At 37.9% G+C, this 20432-nt stretch overlaps 1 protein-coding gene across 1 annotated transcript; it reads right to left on the bottom strand.

The window, feature by feature from the left end:
* Positions 1-477: 477 nt before the first annotated feature.
* Positions 478-18855, bottom strand: polk (polymerase (DNA directed) kappa). Its single transcript, XM_063017625.1, has 15 exons — positions 18756-18855; positions 18315-18470; positions 17247-17366; positions 17007-17159; positions 15473-15604; positions 15242-15392; positions 13461-13652; positions 13194-13318; positions 12940-13106; positions 10614-10646; positions 10364-10460; positions 9888-10059; positions 3351-4400; positions 1125-1164; positions 478-1009 (listed from the first exon to the last, which is right to left on the bottom strand). The coding sequence occupies exons 2-15, from the start codon at positions 18444-18446 to the stop codon at positions 904-906; spliced, it is 2670 nt and encodes an 889-aa protein (XP_062873695.1). The 5' UTR covers positions 18447-18470; positions 18756-18855; the 3' UTR covers positions 478-903.
* Between the last annotated feature and the right edge of the window lie 1577 nt (positions 18856-20432).

The following is a 20432-nucleotide window of genomic DNA, read 5'->3' on the forward strand; positions in this document are numbered from 1 at the left end:
CTCAACATTAAAACAAAATTTTTTTTACAATTCCAGTTTTACAGAGATGTGCAAGCACACATCTAGACACACACACACACACAAACACACAAATACTGCAGAGCAAAGTACTGATCTAGAGGCTATAGTAACACAGTCTGATCCAACACTGCTTTCAGTGTGAGGACTTGTAACTAATCAAAATTATCAAGTAATCATAATTAAAATTGTGTCCTAACAATTGTGTTACAATATTGTTGTCTGCTCCGGAAACACAAATAATAACAAATATTTTAAATAATTAAAATGATCTTAATTTCAACAATGAAAGAATCATCAACATTTCTTATGTTGTGCGCAAAGTTACTGACTCAGTGTAAATGTAATTTTAGGTCTGTCATCATTTTAATGCCATTGGTACACGAAGAAATCTGGTCCTGTAAAATTAAACTATAACAGAAGCCCACCATCACCCCCACAAAAAAAAAAAAAGATAAGTCTTTTGATCTGACAGACAGTCTTCGTTTATTCAGTACTTTAGATAATATCACTCTTTTGGATCCTAGTCCAGTACATGAAGCTAATGACACATTAGCTTGGCTAACAAGTGGCCAAATAAAATACTGAACCTAATAAGTTAGCAATTTCAGAATCGTATGCTATTATATATGGTTAAATGTGCTTCATTTATTATTAGAAATATATTAAATAAATAGAGTAAAAAATATTCTTTGCATTAATTAAATACACACAACATATGGCTTCATATTTTCTAATATCACATCACAGAACCACTTCTATTCTTACCCTGAATCAGAATTCCTTCACTAATAATATTCCTCATTTTAACTGTCATGTATGTGACTTGATCTAGATTTGTTTACTCTGATGCATTACCATGAACAACTTTGAAAAAGGAGTACATTAGAACTTCTGGTTGCAGTTTCCTTTGAAGAATGAATCAATAGTGTGCTTTGTGCTGCTGGCTGCTTTGGTTTTCTTGGGCGCAGGAAGTGGTGATGAGGCTCGTCTGAAATTAAATATGTAGACACAGAACTTAATATGACAACATGACAATACATATACATTTCAATATCCTGAAGATGTTCTTATTAACAGGTTAGAGAAACACAGACTTGACTGACCTTTTGCTCTTTCCTCTTTCATTAGAGCTTCTTACAGGATCTGCCAAAAAATGTTATTCATTAGGATTTTAACATCATGTTTATCATCACACTTTGGTTACATTCTATGACAGGACAGGTAGTTACTGGTTACACAACATTCACCAGTTCACAGATCTGCTGAATACCCAACATATTAAATAAGTAAGAAATATATGTGTAGAATCGCTTTACACTTCTCTCTTTAACTAACGACTTACATCCATCTTAAACCACCTTGTCTAGCAAAGCCATATCTGATGTAGCCTATCCCAGCTTTTCAATGGGCGCAAGGCACACAGTAACATCCTGGATGGGGCACCAGTCCATCGCAGGGCAGACACACATAAGCACACATACACACACCCATTCACTTATAGGGCAATTCAGTGTCTCCAATTAACCTGACTGCATGTTTTTGGACTGTGGGAGGAAACCGGAGCTCCCGGGGGAAACCCACGCAGACACGGGGAGAACATGCAAACTCTGCACAGAAAGGACCCGGACCACCCCGCCTGGGGATCGAACCCAGGACCTTCTTGCTGTGAGGTGACAGTGCTACCCACCGAGCCACCCACCAAGTCTGGAGAACAGAGATGCTTAATTATAGAGAAAGCACAGGACAGGCCCTTCCCCTGAACCCCACTGCTGCTCAAAAGTTTGTTAATTACAAAACAAGCTCCTACATGCACTATTTAGTTGCCCACAATCTCCAGCTCTGTTTAATAATGTCACCCTTGTGAATATTGTATGAATAGTTATAACATTGGAATTCTTCTCTTTCTACTTGTATCAGTTAAATAAAGATTAAATTGAAGATTTTTATTGCACTTCACATATTTTACAAATTTGCATACAGGTGTAAATAGAAATGCTGCTTCTTAAATTACACTCATCATCAGCAAGCTGGCATGTTAAGTTTAATGCATGCTACATAATGCACCAGAATTCTAATTATTACAGGAGGTCCACTAAATTGTGCAGTGCAATTAAGTGCAGGTGTATGCAAATGAGGACACAGCCAAAATACTGAATAAAACCAACATGTGAATATTCATCATTATTTATAAATCCTGGAACAGGAAATGCTTGTATCATTTGAAATAACTACTTTGAAGGCACTTTCTTTTAAATGTTCTCCAACCAGGTATCATGTCTTGCTCTCAAAGACTAAATACTTAGGGACAGTGGTAGCCTAGTATGTATAGCTTTGGGCTTTTATTCAAAAGGTTGTGGATTTAAAGCCAGTTTCTGACGTGGGCCCTTAACCCTCTCAGTTCCAGGGGTGCCGTACAATGGCTGACCCTGTGCTCTGACCATATGTATACATTGATCAGCCATAAGATTAAATCACCTCCTTGTTTCTACACTCACTGTCCATTTTATCAGCTCCACTTACCATATAGAAACACTATGTAGTTGTACAATTACTGACTGTAGTCCATCTATTTATCTGCATGCTTTGTTAGCCCCCTTTCATGCTGTTCTTCAATGGTCAGGACCCCCAAAGGACCACCACAGAGCAGGTATTATTTAGGTGGTGGATCATTCTCAGCACTGCAGTGACACTGACATGGTGGTGGTGTGTTAGTGTGTGTTGTGCTGGTATGAGTGGATAGGACACAGCAATGCTGCTGGAGTTTTTAAACACCTCACGGTCACTGCTGGACTGACAATAGTCCACCAACCAAAACTATATTCAGCCAACAGCACCCCGTGGGCAGCGTCCGGTGACCACTGATGGTCTAGAAGATGACCAACTCAAACAGCAGCAATAGATGAGCGATCGTCTCTGACTTTACATCTACAAGGGGGACAAACTAGGTAGGAGTGTCTAATAGAGTGGACACGGTATTTAAAAACTCCAGCAGCGCTGCTGTGCCTTATCCACTCATACCAGCACAACACACACTAACACACCACCACCATGTCATTGTCACTGCAGTGCTGAGAATCACCCACCACCTAAATAATATCTGCTATGTGGTGGCCCTGGGAGAGTCCTGACCATTGAAGAACAGCATGAAAGGGGGCTAACAAAGCAGGCAGTCCTTCTATATGGTAAGTGGAGCTGATAAAACGGACAGTGAGTGCAGAAACAAGGAGAATTTTAATGTTATGGCTGATCGGTGTATATGACAAAGGCATCCCGTCTGCCCTAGATTATTACTCAGCTATAGCCAATCACAGAAAAAAAATATTACTGACCTTTGAGCTTCCCAGGCAAATTTGCCTCTGACTGACTCCTTTGTGGAACAGCTTCTCTGAGTTCCATCAACACTTCTTGGTTGAGACACATGTCCACATGACGGTTAAACTCAGTGAGGTTGTGAGTATCCTGAACTTGATTGCACACTGGACATGTCAAAGTTGAGCGCGGTGAACCGATAAGTTCAACAGAACCAGCTGTTTGTTGCAAGGCTGTAGATCCTGAATCATTCACGGCTTTAAAAACAAAATTAGCGTTTTCACAAGAATGTGTTTCCACTGATTTTGAAGTTTGGGTGTAAAGATCTTTATTGACAGTTTCCATTGAGCTTGATCCTGGAAGAGCGTGGTCATATTCAGGCAGAAGGTTTTCCACTTCATCTTGCTTGTCCAACCCTGTCAACCCCATCTTGCTGTCCACTCCGGAACTAAGGCACTCATCTATATGTTGGTTAAATGATGTGAGGTCTGTAGTTTTGATTTGATTGAAGCATACAGGGCATGTAAAGCACTGCAGCATATTAGAAGACTGTGTTTGGGCTACCAACTGTTGGTTTAAGCACTGGGTTGTATATAAAACGTTGTTTGTTTTGGGTGAGTCTGTATCAGTCTTTGTTCTGGTTTCATATGTTTGTGTTGATTGTGCATTCTCCGTTTTGACTGTCGCTTTGCTTGTTGTAGCAATTAAGCCAGATTTAGCAGTTACAGTTGAGTCTTCGTGATGTTCATTTCTAACCACAGGGGTTTGTTCTTGATCAGACTGCTCTTGCAATCTTTTCGCATAAGCTTTTTGAAAAAAGGTCTGTTGCTGAAGTTCAGTCGAGCCCCCTGAGTAAGCCCCCCAATTAAGAGGTTTGGACATTCCCTTTGCGACTAAAGCACACGGTTGCTTGTTTGAATCGACACTAGAGCCCAACACACTGGCCGTTTCAGATTTCACTTCAGCTTTGGATGACTTTGTTGAATCTGATGCCGTCTTTAAAAAACCCATGATACTTTTCTGCTGGGGCTGTTTGTCCTCAACGCTGATGAAACCCGAGACTCGAACACCTATCAAAAAGAAACAGAGCAGAGAAAAGAAACAGCATGATGCTGAATTACATAATCATGCAAAAGTGATTTAGTAGCATTACACAGGACACAAAACATTTGACTAGGGCTCTGTATTGATCCGATATTGGCCCAAATCACTGGATTTCGGAAGGAAAAAAACATGTAATCCAATCCGATACTGTTGCTTAATGTAAATAACACCTAATGTTGATAAGGCCATTGTTTGTGTGTAAAGCAAATAACACACGAAGATACGTTCCAACAGAGCGCCGTTTATTGCCAGCTCACTCGGCAACTGCCGTAACAAGGTGCATCGTGATATCATCATTAACGTGCGACTGATCTACAACTCATCCGCAACAGCCATTCAGAAATTAAAACATTCAAAACATTGATCTACTTAAACTTTTAGCATTTTAAAAAATCATCTACTCCATCTACTACTGCCACCTCTAAAAACACTGTTTAAACACAATAAAAATCACTTTTGTAAATGATAAATCGCTCACCTGAGATAAAGAAAACCTATCGTATCTCTTGGAGATATCTCACATCCTCAACGATTAATCCATTAGTGTTGTGAAATAAAACAAACTACACCGTTTCCCATTTAGCCACAGATGTCTTTAAAATCCAGCAGGGTTTAATCATCTAAAAATGTGACGGAACTTAAACGGAAAATCTCAACCAAACTCTACATCAATGCTGATTGGTCCATCGCGTTTGACTGACATCCACATCTTCCAATTGTAGACACTTTGGATGACACGCCGTAAAGCGAGATGTCACGTGAACAACAGCTCGAACGTAAGTGAAACCAAAAATGCTGCTAAATGTTCTGTGTGTAAAAGTTAAAATAAAAACAGCAGTTTTGTATAAGTGTGATGTTGTAGGTTCTGTATTTATTCCTTTATAATATTAGTTTCACAGTCTGAGCATTGTTATTTAGATAGCTAGTTTAACCATGGTGCATTGAGACGTGCATTATTACTGCTTAGTTGTTTGAGAGGAGAAATGACGGTATCGGATTGGTATCGGCAGATACTCAATTTGCAGTATCGGTGTCGGACATGAAAAAGTGGTATCGAACCAGTCCTACTACACAGGACTACTACACTTTACGTCTTAGGTTTGCATATGATGAGTCATAACAAACAATGAAGAGCAACAACAAACATGGCATATACCACCACCTTATCACAAATGTTGGTGCCAAATTAGTTCAATATCATGACTAGACACTGCCCTAATGCAAATCAATCCACAATGAAATTTCAATTATGGTAGCAAGTTAACTAGCTGTCTTTCCCCTTTTCCACACTACACTGTCTACACAAATGTGTCTTGTATTTTGCGTTACAGCAATCAGGTTTATTTATTTATTAGAGTTTTAACATTACGTTTTACACAGTTACATTCATGACAGAACAGGTAATTACTGGGTACACAAGATTCATCAAGGTTCATGTTTTAATGTCAAACATGGACAATTTTTAGTAGCTCCAATTTACCTGACTGCATGTCTTTGGACTGTGGGAGGAAACCCATGCAGACTCCACACAGAAAGGACCCGGACCACTTTACCTGGGAATCAAACCCAGGACCTTCTTGCTGTAAGGTGACAGTGTTACCCACCAAGCCACCAGACCCACCCCAATTTGGTCTACAAATCAGATTATACGGGCAGATTATATTGGCAAGATGTAGCCTAGTGGTTAAGGCACAGGACTAGAAATCAGAAGGTTGCTGGTTTAAGCCCCACCACAGCCAGGTTGCTGCTGTTAGGCACTTGAACAAGGCCCTTAACCGTTATTGGCTCAGACAGTATACTGTAACCAAGTGGCCGAAAATGTAAATATAAATTATACAAAGATCTGTGTGATCTATTTTTTTTCTAGACCAGAAGCCTGATTCTACTCTAAAACCTGAATTAGATTAAACAAAGTACTCTAACCATGCCATTATGCAGTGTTTCAAAAAGAATGCACCATAAAAAAAGTTATGACAGTTACAGTGTATCACAAAAGTGAGTACACCCCTCACATTTCTGCAAATATTTCATTATATCTTTTCATGGGACAACACTATAGAAATAAAACTTGGATATAACTTAGAGTAGTCAGTGTACAACTTGTATAGCAGTGTAGATTTACTGTCTTCTGAAAATAACTCAACACACAGACATTAATGTCTAAATGGCTGGCAACATAAGTGAGTACACCCCACAGTGAACATGTCGAAATTGTGCCCAAAGTGTCAATATTTTGTGTGACCACCATTATTATCCAGCACTGCCTTAACAGGTCCTGACCTGTCCAAATTCAAGTCACTTCTCAAAACTCATCTATTCAATATGGCATTTAACTTGTAACAACACGAAATAAATGCTTTTATTTTTGCTATTCTTTTTAATAGTTTTTATACTTAGATCACGACAGAAATGTGAAGTCCTAGATCCTAAAACTTGTAAAGTTTTCAGTTTCCTGATTGCATGTAAATCTGTCCTGTTTCTGTCTAATTTTAAGAAATTGTTCTATATTTGTTGTTCTCTCTCATAATTTAGCTAATTTTTAATGAACTGTCTTATGCTGCTCTCTTTGTTTTTATCTTAATTATTCTTGATGTTGATGTACTATTTTGATTTTGTACTATGATTTGTATGGTGTATGTACGTATTTGTTTTGATTATTTGTCTTATGTAAAGCGTCTTTGAGTATCTTGAAAAGCGCTATATAAATAAAATGTATTATTATTATTATTATTATTAACCCTCCTGGGCATGGAATTCACCAGAGCTGCACAGGTTGCTACTGGAATCCTCTTCCACTCCTCCATGATGACATCACGGAGCTGGTGGATGTTAGACACCTTGAACTCCTCCACCTTCCACTTGTGGATGTGCCACAGGTGCTCAATTGGGTTTAGTCCATCACCTTTACCTTCAGCTTCCTCAGCAAGGCAGTTGTCATCTTGGAGGTTGTGTTTGGGGTCGTTATCCTGTTGGAAACTGCCATGAGGCCCAGTTTTCGAAGGGAGGGGATCATGCTCTGTTTCAGAATGTCACAGTACATGTTGGAATTCATGTTTCCCTCAATGAACTGCAGCTCCCCAGTGCCAGCAACACTCATGCAGCCCAAGACCATGATGCTACCACCACCATGCTTGACTGTAGGCAAGATACAGTTGTCTTGGTACTTCTCACCAGGGCGCCGCCACACATGCTGGACACCATCTGAGCCAAACAAGTTTATCTTGGTCTCGTCAGACCACAGGGCATTCCAGTAATCCATGTTCTTGGACTGCTTGTCTTCAGCAAACTGTTTGCGGGCTTTCTTGTGCGTCAGCTTCCTTCTGGGATGACGACCATGCAGACCGAGTTGATGCAGTGTGCGGCGTATGGTCTGAGCACTGACAGGCTGACCTCCCACGTCTTCAACCTCTGCAGCAATGCTGGCAGCACTCATGTGTCTATTTTTTAAAGCCAACCTCTGGATATGACGCCGAACACGTGGACTCAACTTCTTCGGTCGACCCTGGCGAAGCCTGTTCCGAGTGGAACCTGTCCTGGAAAACCGCTGTATGACCTTGGCCACCATGCTGTAGCTCAGTTTCAGGGTGTTAGCAATCTTCTTATAGCCCAGGCCATCTTTGTGGAGAGCAACAATTCTATTTCTCACATCCTCAGAGAGTTCTTTGCCATGAGGTGCAATGTTGAATATCCAGTGGCCAGTATGAGAGAATTGTACCCAAAACACCAAATTTAACAGCCCTGCTCCCCATTTACACCTGGGACCTTGACACATGACACCAGGGAGGGACAACGACACATTTGGCCACAATTTGGACATGTTCACTGTGGGGTGTACTCACTTATGTTGCCAGCTATTTAGACATTAATGGCTGTGTGTTGAGTTATTTTCAGAAGACAGTAAATCTACACTGCTATACAAGTTCTACACTGACTACTCTAAGTTATATCCAAGTTTCATGTCTATAGTGTTGTCCCATGAAAAGATATAATGAAATATTTGCAGAAATGTGAGGGGTGTACTCACTTTTGTGATACACTGTAACAAAACTTGTAGGTGTGCTTAAGGTTTAAAAAGATGCACATTTTGACTATACAGTGGTTGGCTGTTCTGGCATTCTTATAATATTCTTAGTAATAGCAACATATACAGATCATTTTGTTTCTAGTGGTAGTAAACCAGATGTAATTAGGATTAATTGTCCCTTTTACTGCTCATTCTAATGTCAATAAATATCCATTAAGTCAGTATAAGTACAAAGTAAATACTTTCAAAGTTGCGCACGGATTGATAAACTTATAGACCTAAAAACAATAAATGTAGTTTAAATAAGAGGGCGGAATCAAACTGTTAAAAGTACAAAAACATATGAACTAATGAACAGTAAAAAGTAGATTGAGATCCCTGCAACAACAAAATTGGGACAGAAGCAAAAAAGGTTACGAGAGTAACTGTTCTGGTTTCCACAATTAGCAGTTTAACTGGTAACAGGTGAAGTCATTAAGATTGATCCTCTTTATCAGCAAGGCTCCCCACTTTGTCTATGAACTAACTGACAATTCTCTTGTTAATGTTTATCAGCACAAGATCACACAAGATTCACCATCTACAGTTTATAATACACAAACAATTTAGAGACTGAAGGAAAATATATGTTCAAAAAGGTCAAAGGACAGAAACCACTGCTGAACAGGCATGGCCAATCAACCCCTAAGGCAGTGTCGCTTGAGAAATCGTTATGCTACAATGATGGACAAATCCAGGTGGGTTTGGGAATACTTTGGATAATCATTGTCACTTAACTCTGCGCTGCATCCTGAAATGCAACCTAAAACCTGAATATTGCAAAGAGAAGGCGATGTATGGGCCAGAATTTAACTGAGATGGACCAAAACACAGTAGAAATGTAGTCTGTGGTCATAAGAGCCCATGTTTCAGCTTGTTTTGGGGAAAAGTGAATGTGGTATTATATGTCTGTGATTACACTCCATGTATATTACAGCAGGACAATCAAAGTTACTATAACGGACTTCATAGACATTTAGTGCATGTGCTTGACTGGCCTGACTGCAGTCCAGATCTGTCATCTCTTGAAAATGTATAGCACATCATAAAGAGCAGAATTAGGCAACACTGAGCAAAGACTTTAGCAGCTCAAGCCTTGTATACAGCAAGAATGGGCAACAATGCCCTTGCAAAACTGCAACAATTAGTATATTAAATTCCCAAATTATTAAAATATTAATAGAATCAGAGCTGAGATTCGAACTGATAGCTAGCATGTTTTCAGTTTTTTTATTGCATTTTTAGAAAGTGTGCTAACTTTTCTACGAATGGGATTTGTAACCCATCAAGTCCTACACTTACTCGCCATCATTACTTGGCATACTTACTCATTATTAGTGTAAACAACATAGGAATAACCAAAAAGATGTCAGTAAAGAAAGGTGCTTACCCATTAGTCTGAGCCTCAGTGGTTCAGGGCCGACATTATCAATCTCAGCCTTCAGAAGATCCTTAGCAACAGCAAAGATCTCCTCTTCAGTGCACACAGCACACTGCAGTGTAAACGCTCTGGTCTTCACCTCAAAGCTGACGTTCTTTATTTTCAAAGTAACAGTCTTACCCTGGAGGTGTAATACAAATGCATGAGAGACTTTTTAACATGTAAAAAGCAGACTGCATGTTGTTTTTTCTAACCAACAGGTTGCATTTCATGATGTAGTGCTGGACTGTGTTAAATAAGAACAGTTTTCTAAAGTACCCCTGAGCCCATGTGGCTATATTTATTAAAGTATTATGACTGTTTCTCAGGCAATGCTGTTTGAGGGCTCAAATGTCATGCACACTGGACAATGGTTTTTCTGTCTTGCTCTACACACTGAAATTTATTACAGTTCTTTATTTGCTCTTTATAATTTTAAAACGTACCTTCATTCCTTCTTTCTGTAGGTCCTTAGCCAAGTCATGACAAAGTTCTTTGCACAGTGAATACTGCTCATCTGCATCGCTCATCTCTGTAAATGTCCTGCCAAAGAGAATAGTTGTGCTTCAGTCAATGTAATAGGAATAATAAGAACTAAACAAAAACTGCCAATAAGGGTACAAATATAGGGCAAATGAATAAGTGAAAAATACAAACTGTACATAGGCAAGATGAATGTATAAAGAAGTACAATACCTTTCTGTGCTCATGCTTTTTCTCTCAGAATCTCTGCAAATAGAAAAATAACCGGAAAGATAAAATTTATATTCACCAAAACCAATCTTCAGAAGTTGTTTCTGGGCACCACTGGACCCAAAAATTACCCTAATTCAGATAAATCACTTACAATTACCAACAAATAATAAACAGCAAAGGTTAGTGGCTCTACTAGGTCTCAGAGTAATGTTAGGGGTTTATAACCTGTGGGACTGCGCAAAGATTGCCTATTAAAAATATAAACACAAGAATAAATGTAGGAGCTTTACAACAGCCGTTTACAGAACAAGGCCGACAGCATGAGTAAGGATGCAACACACCCTGGGAACTATCTGTTCTCCCTGCTACCATCTGGGAGGCGGTACAGAGCTATTCGTGCACACACGAACAGACTGAGAAACAGCTTTTTTCCAAGAGCTGTGGCCTCCATCACCCCTCCCAACACCTCATAGACTGTGAACTTGAACATTGCGTATTTGCACATCTTCATACAACCATTCTCTCACTCAACATAAATCATTTCTGAAACTGAACTGGTATCTCCACACAGCACAGTCACTTCACATATTCATATTCACCCATATTTTATTTTATTATTTATCTTGAAATCCATACTTTAGATTGTACTGGTTATTGTGTAAATATCCATATGCTTATGTAAATACTTTGCTTCTTCTTTTTATCTTTCGGAGAGTGTCTAACTAAATTTCGTTGTATGCAAGTATAATGACAATAAAGGTTCTTCTTCTTCTTTTACATTTTTTAGTCAATAAAAGTAATTTTATTCATTTATTAAGATTTTAACGTCATGTTTTACAAACTTTGGTTACATTCATGACAGAACAGGTAGTTACTGCTTACACAAGATTCCTCAGTTCACAAGTTTAATGTCAAACACAGTCATGGACAATTTAGTATCTCCAATTCACCTCACTTGCACGTCTTTGAACTCTGGGAGCAAACCGGAGCACCTGGGGGAAACCCACACAGACACAGAGAAAAAAAATGCAAACTCCACACAGAAAGGGCCTGCTCCACCTGGGAATCAAACCCAGGACCTTCTTGCTGTGAAGCAACAGTGCTACCCACTGAGCCGCACTAGGATCAGCCTAAATACGAAAAGGAGCATTTTGTTCTCTTATACGCCTGCTTATTGTGAAGTCTGGCAATACACGCAATACTGTTTAAACAGTTCAATGGTAGATAATGTGACAGAAATGAATACATGAAAAGATCTTACCAACTTAACTCACATTTTGTATAGCTATTCTTAATCAGTATGTTAAAACTTTACTGTGTCAAAGCAGAATTTCATCTTTTATTTTAAACGCCACATAAAGATTTTCATCTAATTCATGACTTTGTAATTGGTGTAGTTATCCTTCTGTTTTGTATTAATAAAGGCCATGCTGTGCCAGAGGCTGCAGTGTTTGTTCTAAAAACCATCAATAAAAAGAACACCCAATAAAATCATACCACTGGAATCAAGAAATGGTCTTTTTACTAATAAATCATGAACCTTTTCATTAAATCCACTACATTCATTCTTGAAGGATTAATGTTTTCTCCCAGCATGATACAGACATAGTGATTTCACTGATCCAGTTTTTTAACTATCTTAAACGTTGAGAGCAGCTGAGAAGATCATTGGCACCTCTCGCCCCACCCTCCTCGAACTACACAATACCCGCCTCACCCGTAAAGCCCTCTCTATGGCACCCACCCACTACACAGCTTCTTCAGTGTGCTCCCATCAGGAAGGAGACTGCGGAGTCTCTGGGCCAAGACCAGCCGACTGAGGGACAGCACCATCCACCAGGCGGTCAGGATCCTCAACTCTCTTCCTGTTCTGCCCCCGCTCTCACGAACCTATATAAATACCAAAAACTTACATCCCCATTATCTTTTTAATGCACACATCACTTTAATCTATCTATAGATAATCGATTTTGCACTGCCAGTTTTTAATTTTACTACTATATTTTTCATATTTGTGTCAGTGTATATATATTTGCGCTTTAGTGTGTTTATTCTATTTTTATATTCTTCTTTTATTCTAGGTTTATTGTTCAATTAATGTTTAATGTTGCACCATGGGTCAGAGAGTAATGCAATTTCAATCCTCTGTATGTCCTGTACATATTGCAGTTTTGACAATAAAGCAACTTTGACTTGAGGAAAAATAATGCAACCTAAGCAACCATTTCTAACGTTAAAGAAACCCTACGGTTCCTTTTTAAAAATAGTTTACTTAGATAAATAGAATTCATTTGCAGTATAAACAGATTAGGTCAGTAGTACCCACCTCTCTATGCGCGTGGAGCCCAGCCCAAGTGAAATCTGGAGAAAATGATGCCAGGATGTTTCAGAGAAAAGCAACGAGAGTGTCGCCATCCGCTGTCCGAGATGTGAACAAGTAATAATGTCCAGAGCAGCTAGCATCTTCTCGGTCACTTTCCCAATTCCAGACACCTACAAGACAACAACAGAAATACATTTATAGGCTTTGCATAGCACATACTTCGATTAAATGGCACGTCAATGCATAAAAAAAATTACCTTCCGAACGGGGAGATTCTGTATGAAGGCCATCACAGCTTGTCTCTCAGGAATGATTCTGTACTGACCATTGGGCTTGTTCTTGTCACTACATACTTTAGCAAGCATCATGTTTGGTGCAATACCTACCACAAGAAAAACAACAACTAAACGCATTCATCACGTTTCTTTGAAAAAACAAAAAACAACAAACAAACTATTGCTTAATCATAATAAAATTGCCACCTCTGTTAGAATGTAAAGGTGAAAAAAGTTGATTGTTATTACCAGCACTTGCGGTCAGTGATGTTTTCTGTTCTATCCGGAAGCGCATTTCCCTTACAGCCTCTTCAGAACTCGTACCGAACACCTCTACCTTAGCCCCAGGGACAGCATGAGAAGCACTGGGGCTATCATCAAACAGGAGCGGGGACAGGTTATCAGTGTTTACTCCAGCATCATCCTTTGGTTTATCCACCTCTTCAGATAGATAAGATAAGACCCTGCTGTTACTAAAGCTACTAAAATGGGTTATGTGTAAAAATGCTCTAAAAAAGTGACGAGAAAGGACGACTGTTACATTTTTACAACTAGCATGAGCAGTGCTCCAAATTGTGCTCCAAAAAGATCTGTTATCAGATATTTTATATTCATGTTGCACTTCAACATTTGGAATACTGAACACTGGTTAAAACAACTAAATATGCCACTCAGGTGGCACAGCGGTAAAAACACACGTTGTTCACCAGAGCTGAGATCTCGAATACATCGTATCGAATCTCGGCTCTGCCTGCCTCTGGCTGGTTGGTGGCGCCTGCACGGCGATGGGAAAGGAGTGCGGTAGAGGGTGTGGTTCTCCGTACCCAGCGCTACACTGCACTCGTCAAGTGTAGGTGATAAGATGTTTGATTGCTGTGCACGTGTCGGAGAGGGCGTGGAGCAGCCTCGTCCTCCCCAATCAGGAGCAGGGACCAGCATTGGTGAGAGTGAGAGGATGATTGACGGGCAGAAATTGGATTCAATGTGGGAGAAAAAGGGGGGATGACGACAACTAAACACAGAGATATTAGAAATGTTTAGTTAAAACAGCTTAGTTAATTAATTAATAATATTAATTTATTAAGAAGTGAGTTCATCAGATTTCAAGGGTAGTCTATGAATGTATGGTGTAGATCATTAATCCTGTTTGGGTAAGGAATTTTAAGGGCATGTTCTTGTTCCCACAGACTTTTTCTCTCATAGGCATTTTCAGCAGGCACTGGGCTCATGCATGTCTAGGGCATTCAGTTATCATGTGTTTGATGGTCAGAGTAAAGTGGCATGTCTTACACAGTGGGGGGGTTCTCATTAAGTGTGACACCTATTTATTTATATAATTTTAATTTACTTGAATCATATTTTTTCTACCCTTTCCCTTAATCTAGTTGTATTCAGTTACCCAGTTGTATCTTTTTACTGCTGAAGCTACCCTGACCGAAAAGTTGGCAAACTATAGTTGGCAAATATACAGTACATACAGCATTTTACACTTTATTGCTACTTGGTTTTTATAAAAAATAATAAACAATTGTAATAATAGATTATAATAATATTAGATATGATTATTTCAGTTCGCTGGTTATGAGTTTCGTTTTAGTATTTAGTGTGGGCCTATTCGTTTAAATTGTTTATAAATGTATATAGGTCTTGTTTTGGCTTTTCAGTGATTGTTTTTATTACATTCAAGTTCTGTGGACAAATCAGAATGTGTTTATTTTTTTTAAGAGATTTTAATAGAGAAGAGGATGTATACAAGCTAGAGAAGCACTTATCTGCATCAAGGTGGCAGCTGAATGCTGCTCCCCATATATGAATGTCACACCACCACATTATTATTATTTTTTCACAATAATCTCTACTTGTGAGGCTTCCTAGTTCCAGGTTGTTTATTAAAATGCATTATTTCATAAAATATACTTATAAAGTGTTTTGTTCACCAGAACAACTGTGTTTTAACGTGTCCCTTTCAATGTTGTCAAACATATCATAGGATGTAAGATATTTATGTATTATTATAAAAGTCCCAGCACCTTCTCCAGTCCTTGGTTCACAGAAGTAATACGTTCTCATTGACTCTGGCCAGTGTTGCCTCTGCTCTAGATGTTCAGTAATGTCAAGATAAGCTTCATCTAAACTCATGGGCAGAAAGTGAGGATCGTAGTCTGCAAATATCTCTCGCACCTTTAAAATAAAAGATGGCTTATGTTACCATTTGCATAATGTATCGCGATTGTTTATTAACACATTTAACCATTATTTACCTGTTCACTCACTGCTCTGTATTTGTCAAAGTTGAGTGGAACAATGACCAAATTCAGGCAGAGCTTCTTGGCAATGAAGCCAGGCATGGCAGCACGGACACCGTACCTCCTGGCTTGGTAGTTGGAAGTGGACTAAAAAATGTTAAATGTAACAACAGAGTTAATGAAGGTTAATCCCAGGACTACAGATGAAACTACATTTGATCTATAAACAAAGAACTGACCAATAATAAAAAAACATTTGTAAAAAATAGAAACCTACCCAGGCCCATTCTACATATTGATGTAATTAATGAAAACAATTATGCTTTCTTGGCAAGTCCAACATTCTGATTTGTGTGAGAGCCCTACCAATGTTTAAATTTTACATGTTACAGATTTAATCTGGGCAGAGTGGAATTTTGTTTTCCTGCTTCAAAGCTTTTAGTGGCACTAACTTCTGCATGGAGTTACATATTTTACAAGTAGAATGAATACATCTTTAACGATTAATATATTAACAATAAAAAAAACTGTATTCTGTGGTTGCTTAGCTTGTCTTTGTCTTACATAACATTTATTTTGAACATCTAAAGCAAGTGTGATAACTAGGGATGTAAAGATGCACCACAAGACAGTTACAAATCGGTGCATATGTGCCACGATTCTAATCGGTTAGTCATTTAAGATGAATTGATATTCACTTTACACAGCAGAGGGCGCTACTCACTCTGCCTGGTTGACGGTACTTCACAAAGTTGCCAGGTAGGGGGATTTTCCAGCCAAATTTATTAATGTGAGGATACTTTCTTTATTTGTATTATTCATTTATTTATATAAAGTTGGATTTGTTTTAAAATTTCATTTCAGTTTTTTTTTTTTTTACAAAATAACAATTATTTGGCATAGTTTGTACCTACCTCAGAAATAAAAGGACATTCATTATTAAATTTTTTTAAAAGAAGAAATAAATAGAAAAAAAAAAAAAAAAAAAAATCCCATCCTGATAGATCTTCGCTGATAGCAAAGAAATTAAATATTTTTGCTAGTTTCTCACATTTAAATGTTTGAGATCTTTCCATTTATTTTAATCTAAGATAAAGGAAAACGATTAAACAAAAAGCAACTATTCATGAAAAAGTAATTGCCCTCCTAAACCTAAGAACTGGTTGTGCCACCCTTGCAGCAACAACTGCAATCAACTGTTTGTCTTTTAAATCACTGTGGACATTTCTAGACAACTCTCACAGTAATAACTAAAGTCCTAGAGCCTTAGCAATGGCTTTGTAATTGTAATGACTTTGTTTCACATCTGCATTTGAATGTTTTTGGAACTTGGCATCATGTGTTGCTTTTTGAGAGCTTTCAGCCTGCTTCACATTGCCATACAGGTTCTATTTAAGTAATGTTTAGATTTAACAGCACTAATATAACATATGCTACCACCAAAGGCTTAAAAACAAACTGGTTAACATATGTAAAAAGCAACATAAATATTTTTCTTCCATAAAAAATGGATTTATCTGAAAAGGTAAGACATAAAATGCATCCTCACCAACATGCTCATGGATCCCACAGCCATGGGTTTTTCCTTCAGATCTGGACAGTCTCTCATCTCCACTGCAGCATAGAAAGCATCCATGTCTACATGCACAATAACCCGACCCAGTTCACGTCTACCTTCAAGCTTAAAGCTCAGCTTAGCCACCTACAGAAGAAAAAAAGGAAAACAATAACACAACAGCAACTGCTAAATTCAACCAAGAATTAAAGTGGGTATGAAAAAATTAATTACCTCTATTTGTGCTTTTTGTTTTTGCTGTTCAGTGATCTTAGCTTTATGTCGCAGCATGTTCTCTATGCGCTGGTTCACCTGACGTTCCTTTTTAAGCTCATTCTCATAGAATTTAGACCCCTTAAGCAGAGACAGGATAAGATTAGATTGCTATTTCGTCTATGTGATTCAATAAGATTAGATTGCAATTATAGAAATCCCAGTTAAGTCTAAATTTAACTAAAATTAAGATTATTTTTTGTTTATTAGGATTTTAACGTCATGTTTTACACTTTTGGTTACATTCATGACAGGAACGGTAGTTACTCATTACACAAGGATAATCAGTTCACAAGGTTATATCGAACACAGTCCTGGACAATTTTGTATCTCCAATTCACCTCACTTGCATTTCTTTGGACTGTGGGAGGAAGCACCCAGAGGAAACCCACGCGGACACGGGGAGAACATGCAAACTCCACACAGAAAACACCCAGACCGCCCCACCTGAAGATAGAACCCAGGACCTTCTTGCTGTGAGGCGACAGTGCTACCCACTTAGCCACCGTGCCGCCCTAAAATTAAGATAAATCTTGAAGAAGCACAGTGTGAAGAACAGTACTTGTTTAAAATGCATCAATCCATATGTATGATATGTATGGTCTTTATTAATACAAATAAGAATGAAATAGCTGGAGACATGATAAAACAGAAGGAGTAAAGCTTGATTCAAAGAAGGGGTAAAACACAGAGCCTGCCTGACTTGTTTATATTCCTCCTGCCAGTCAAATTAAGAGCTTCCAGTTCAACTGCTGATCACAAATGCAAACATGATTGACTACATGATCACACTAAATCTTATGATACTCGGGTTGCAAAAGCAAACATTATCTTATGCTATGGTCTACTTTAACACAGATTTTACACTAAGGCTGCTGTTGATGTTCAAATGTGCTATTTGGAGGGTTTGTTTTGATCAGGGTGATATATGGTCTAAAAAGAGAACCACTGGAGTAGCCTAATCGCCTGAAAAGTCTGCTAGATACATACTAAGCACACATATAGTAAACAGAAATGTGTTTAACAAACCTTGGACACTTCAAGGATGATCCTGTTGATTTTGTCTTTGTCGAGACCCTGCATGCCAGCTTTATTATCATTAAGAGCCATTCTGGAGAGGATCGATTCCTCTCCGCCGCCTTCGCTGCTGCTGGGCTCCATTTTCACCCTGCTTCAACTGTTCACCTATCAAAAATATAACATTAACCAAAAGTTCTTAAATTAAACTCCGTTTGTTTTATATAAACACTTGTAGTCGTCGCGTTACACTCAAGTGTAAAGTGCTCACGTACAATTTTCTCAAACTTTGCTAACAAGCTAACTTAGTATTACACTAAACTAAACAGCTAGCGTTAGCTACAAACAAACGAAATGACATTAAACCGATAGAATAATTTTTTAAGCCTCAAAATGTAACACGTATATCTTAAACACACAATTAAGACGTTAAATAAAAAAGAGAGACTAAACCTCGAGCTAAAAACATTTCCTCAGCTGTGTTTTCTGCGGCGCCATTTTCAAATTTCCTCACGTATAGTAGCAAGTTAGCAAACGTGCTCGAGGCTGCCGCCTGCTGTATGAGAGGAGCAAATTAGCATGTTAGCATCAAGGTGGCGCGCGCACAAACAAGCAAGCACACACACTATAGTGCGCGTGCGCGTGCGTTAAAAGCAAACCTTTATCTGCCCTAAAGCAAGATGCTGCCATCACTCTTTCACTGTAGCAATAGTATTTTTTTTTTATTTAAAAAAACAGTATATAGCAAACATAATAGTACACTTTATTATATATGAAAATATTACCAAAAATATGCTTTAATATTTATATAACAATGTGTTCAACAACAATAAAAAAACAAAAAGTATCTAAAAATCTTGTCTCAATAGCATAACATATAAAATAAAAAAGACAATAAAATAAAACCCTCCTTAGAAATGTGTTATCTTTATATTAATCTAAAGTGCTTCAAGACAGTTCTACAATCTACATAATTTCTTGTTCAAAGAGGGGCTTAAGAAACTTATTTCCAAATCTAAATGTATACAAGAAATAAAAGATAGCAATTTTTTAAGCATTTTTGGTTTTATGAATATACTATTTAGCTAGTAATATAATTAGGTTAATTATATAAGATTCAATTGGCTGAAAGAGAGGGTTATCAAATATATACAAAATATATTGGCTTTTAATTGGAATGTCTTTTTGGAATTGGATTTTTTCCCCCTAAATCACAAAACACATACACCCCAAAAGGAAAAAGATATGGACACAATCAAAAAATAAATGATCAATCGATTCACTAAAGCTTTTACAAAAGACATCCGGGTAACACCTTGAAGTATTTTAAAAACAACATCTCTCATTTTATTATTAATGAAGAATTTATAAGATAAAATCCAAACTAAATGCCATTTTATATTATCTCTAGGTATGTGAGAAATAGTCCTCAAACTAATTTTTTGGACAAAAAGGTTCCTAATGAATCAGTTATTATTTTTTTATTCATTATATTACTGCCTTTAATATAAATATTAAGATCTAAAAACAACATGATATTGGTATAATGAAAATTACCTTTAAGCACTGTAGCAATAGTATTAGCCGGGTGTGCAGCAGTCAGACATAGTAATGGCTGTTCTGGCTAAGAGTTTCAATTTTCATCTTATCATCTTTCTTCATCTAAGTCCTTAACCAAATGTAAGCAGGCGGTCATATGCCTTTTACTCAGCAGTGGCTTCCAGCTTGACACCCTGCCATAAAGGCATGATTTAGGAAGTGCTCCAGAGATGGTTGTCTGTCCTACAGATTCTTCCATGTTTACACAGGACTGTTGGAATCTTTCTCAATTTAATGACCAAGGCCAAGACCCAGGCACAGGCCTTTCCAAACTATGACTTTTGAGATGGACCTGATCCAAAGTGGGTCTAAATACTTTTGTGAATAAGAGTATTAATTAATTTTCTAAAAGCCATTTGCAAATAAATGTGGATTTATGGCTACAAATTACAATTTCATCCATTCAAAATCAAGTACACTATATACATATACACACTATGTGGTCAAAAGTAGGTAGTAGTATAAAAATACACAAATATAAAGAATAGTGGGTGTCATTTTTTTAGACTACTACTAGAGGGTGACATAACA

Source organism: Trichomycterus rosablanca, chromosome 21 (assembly GCF_030014385.1).
Source record: "Trichomycterus rosablanca isolate fTriRos1 chromosome 21, fTriRos1.hap1, whole genome shotgun sequence".
NCBI lineage: Eukaryota > Metazoa > Chordata > Actinopteri > Siluriformes > Trichomycteridae > Trichomycterus > Trichomycterus rosablanca.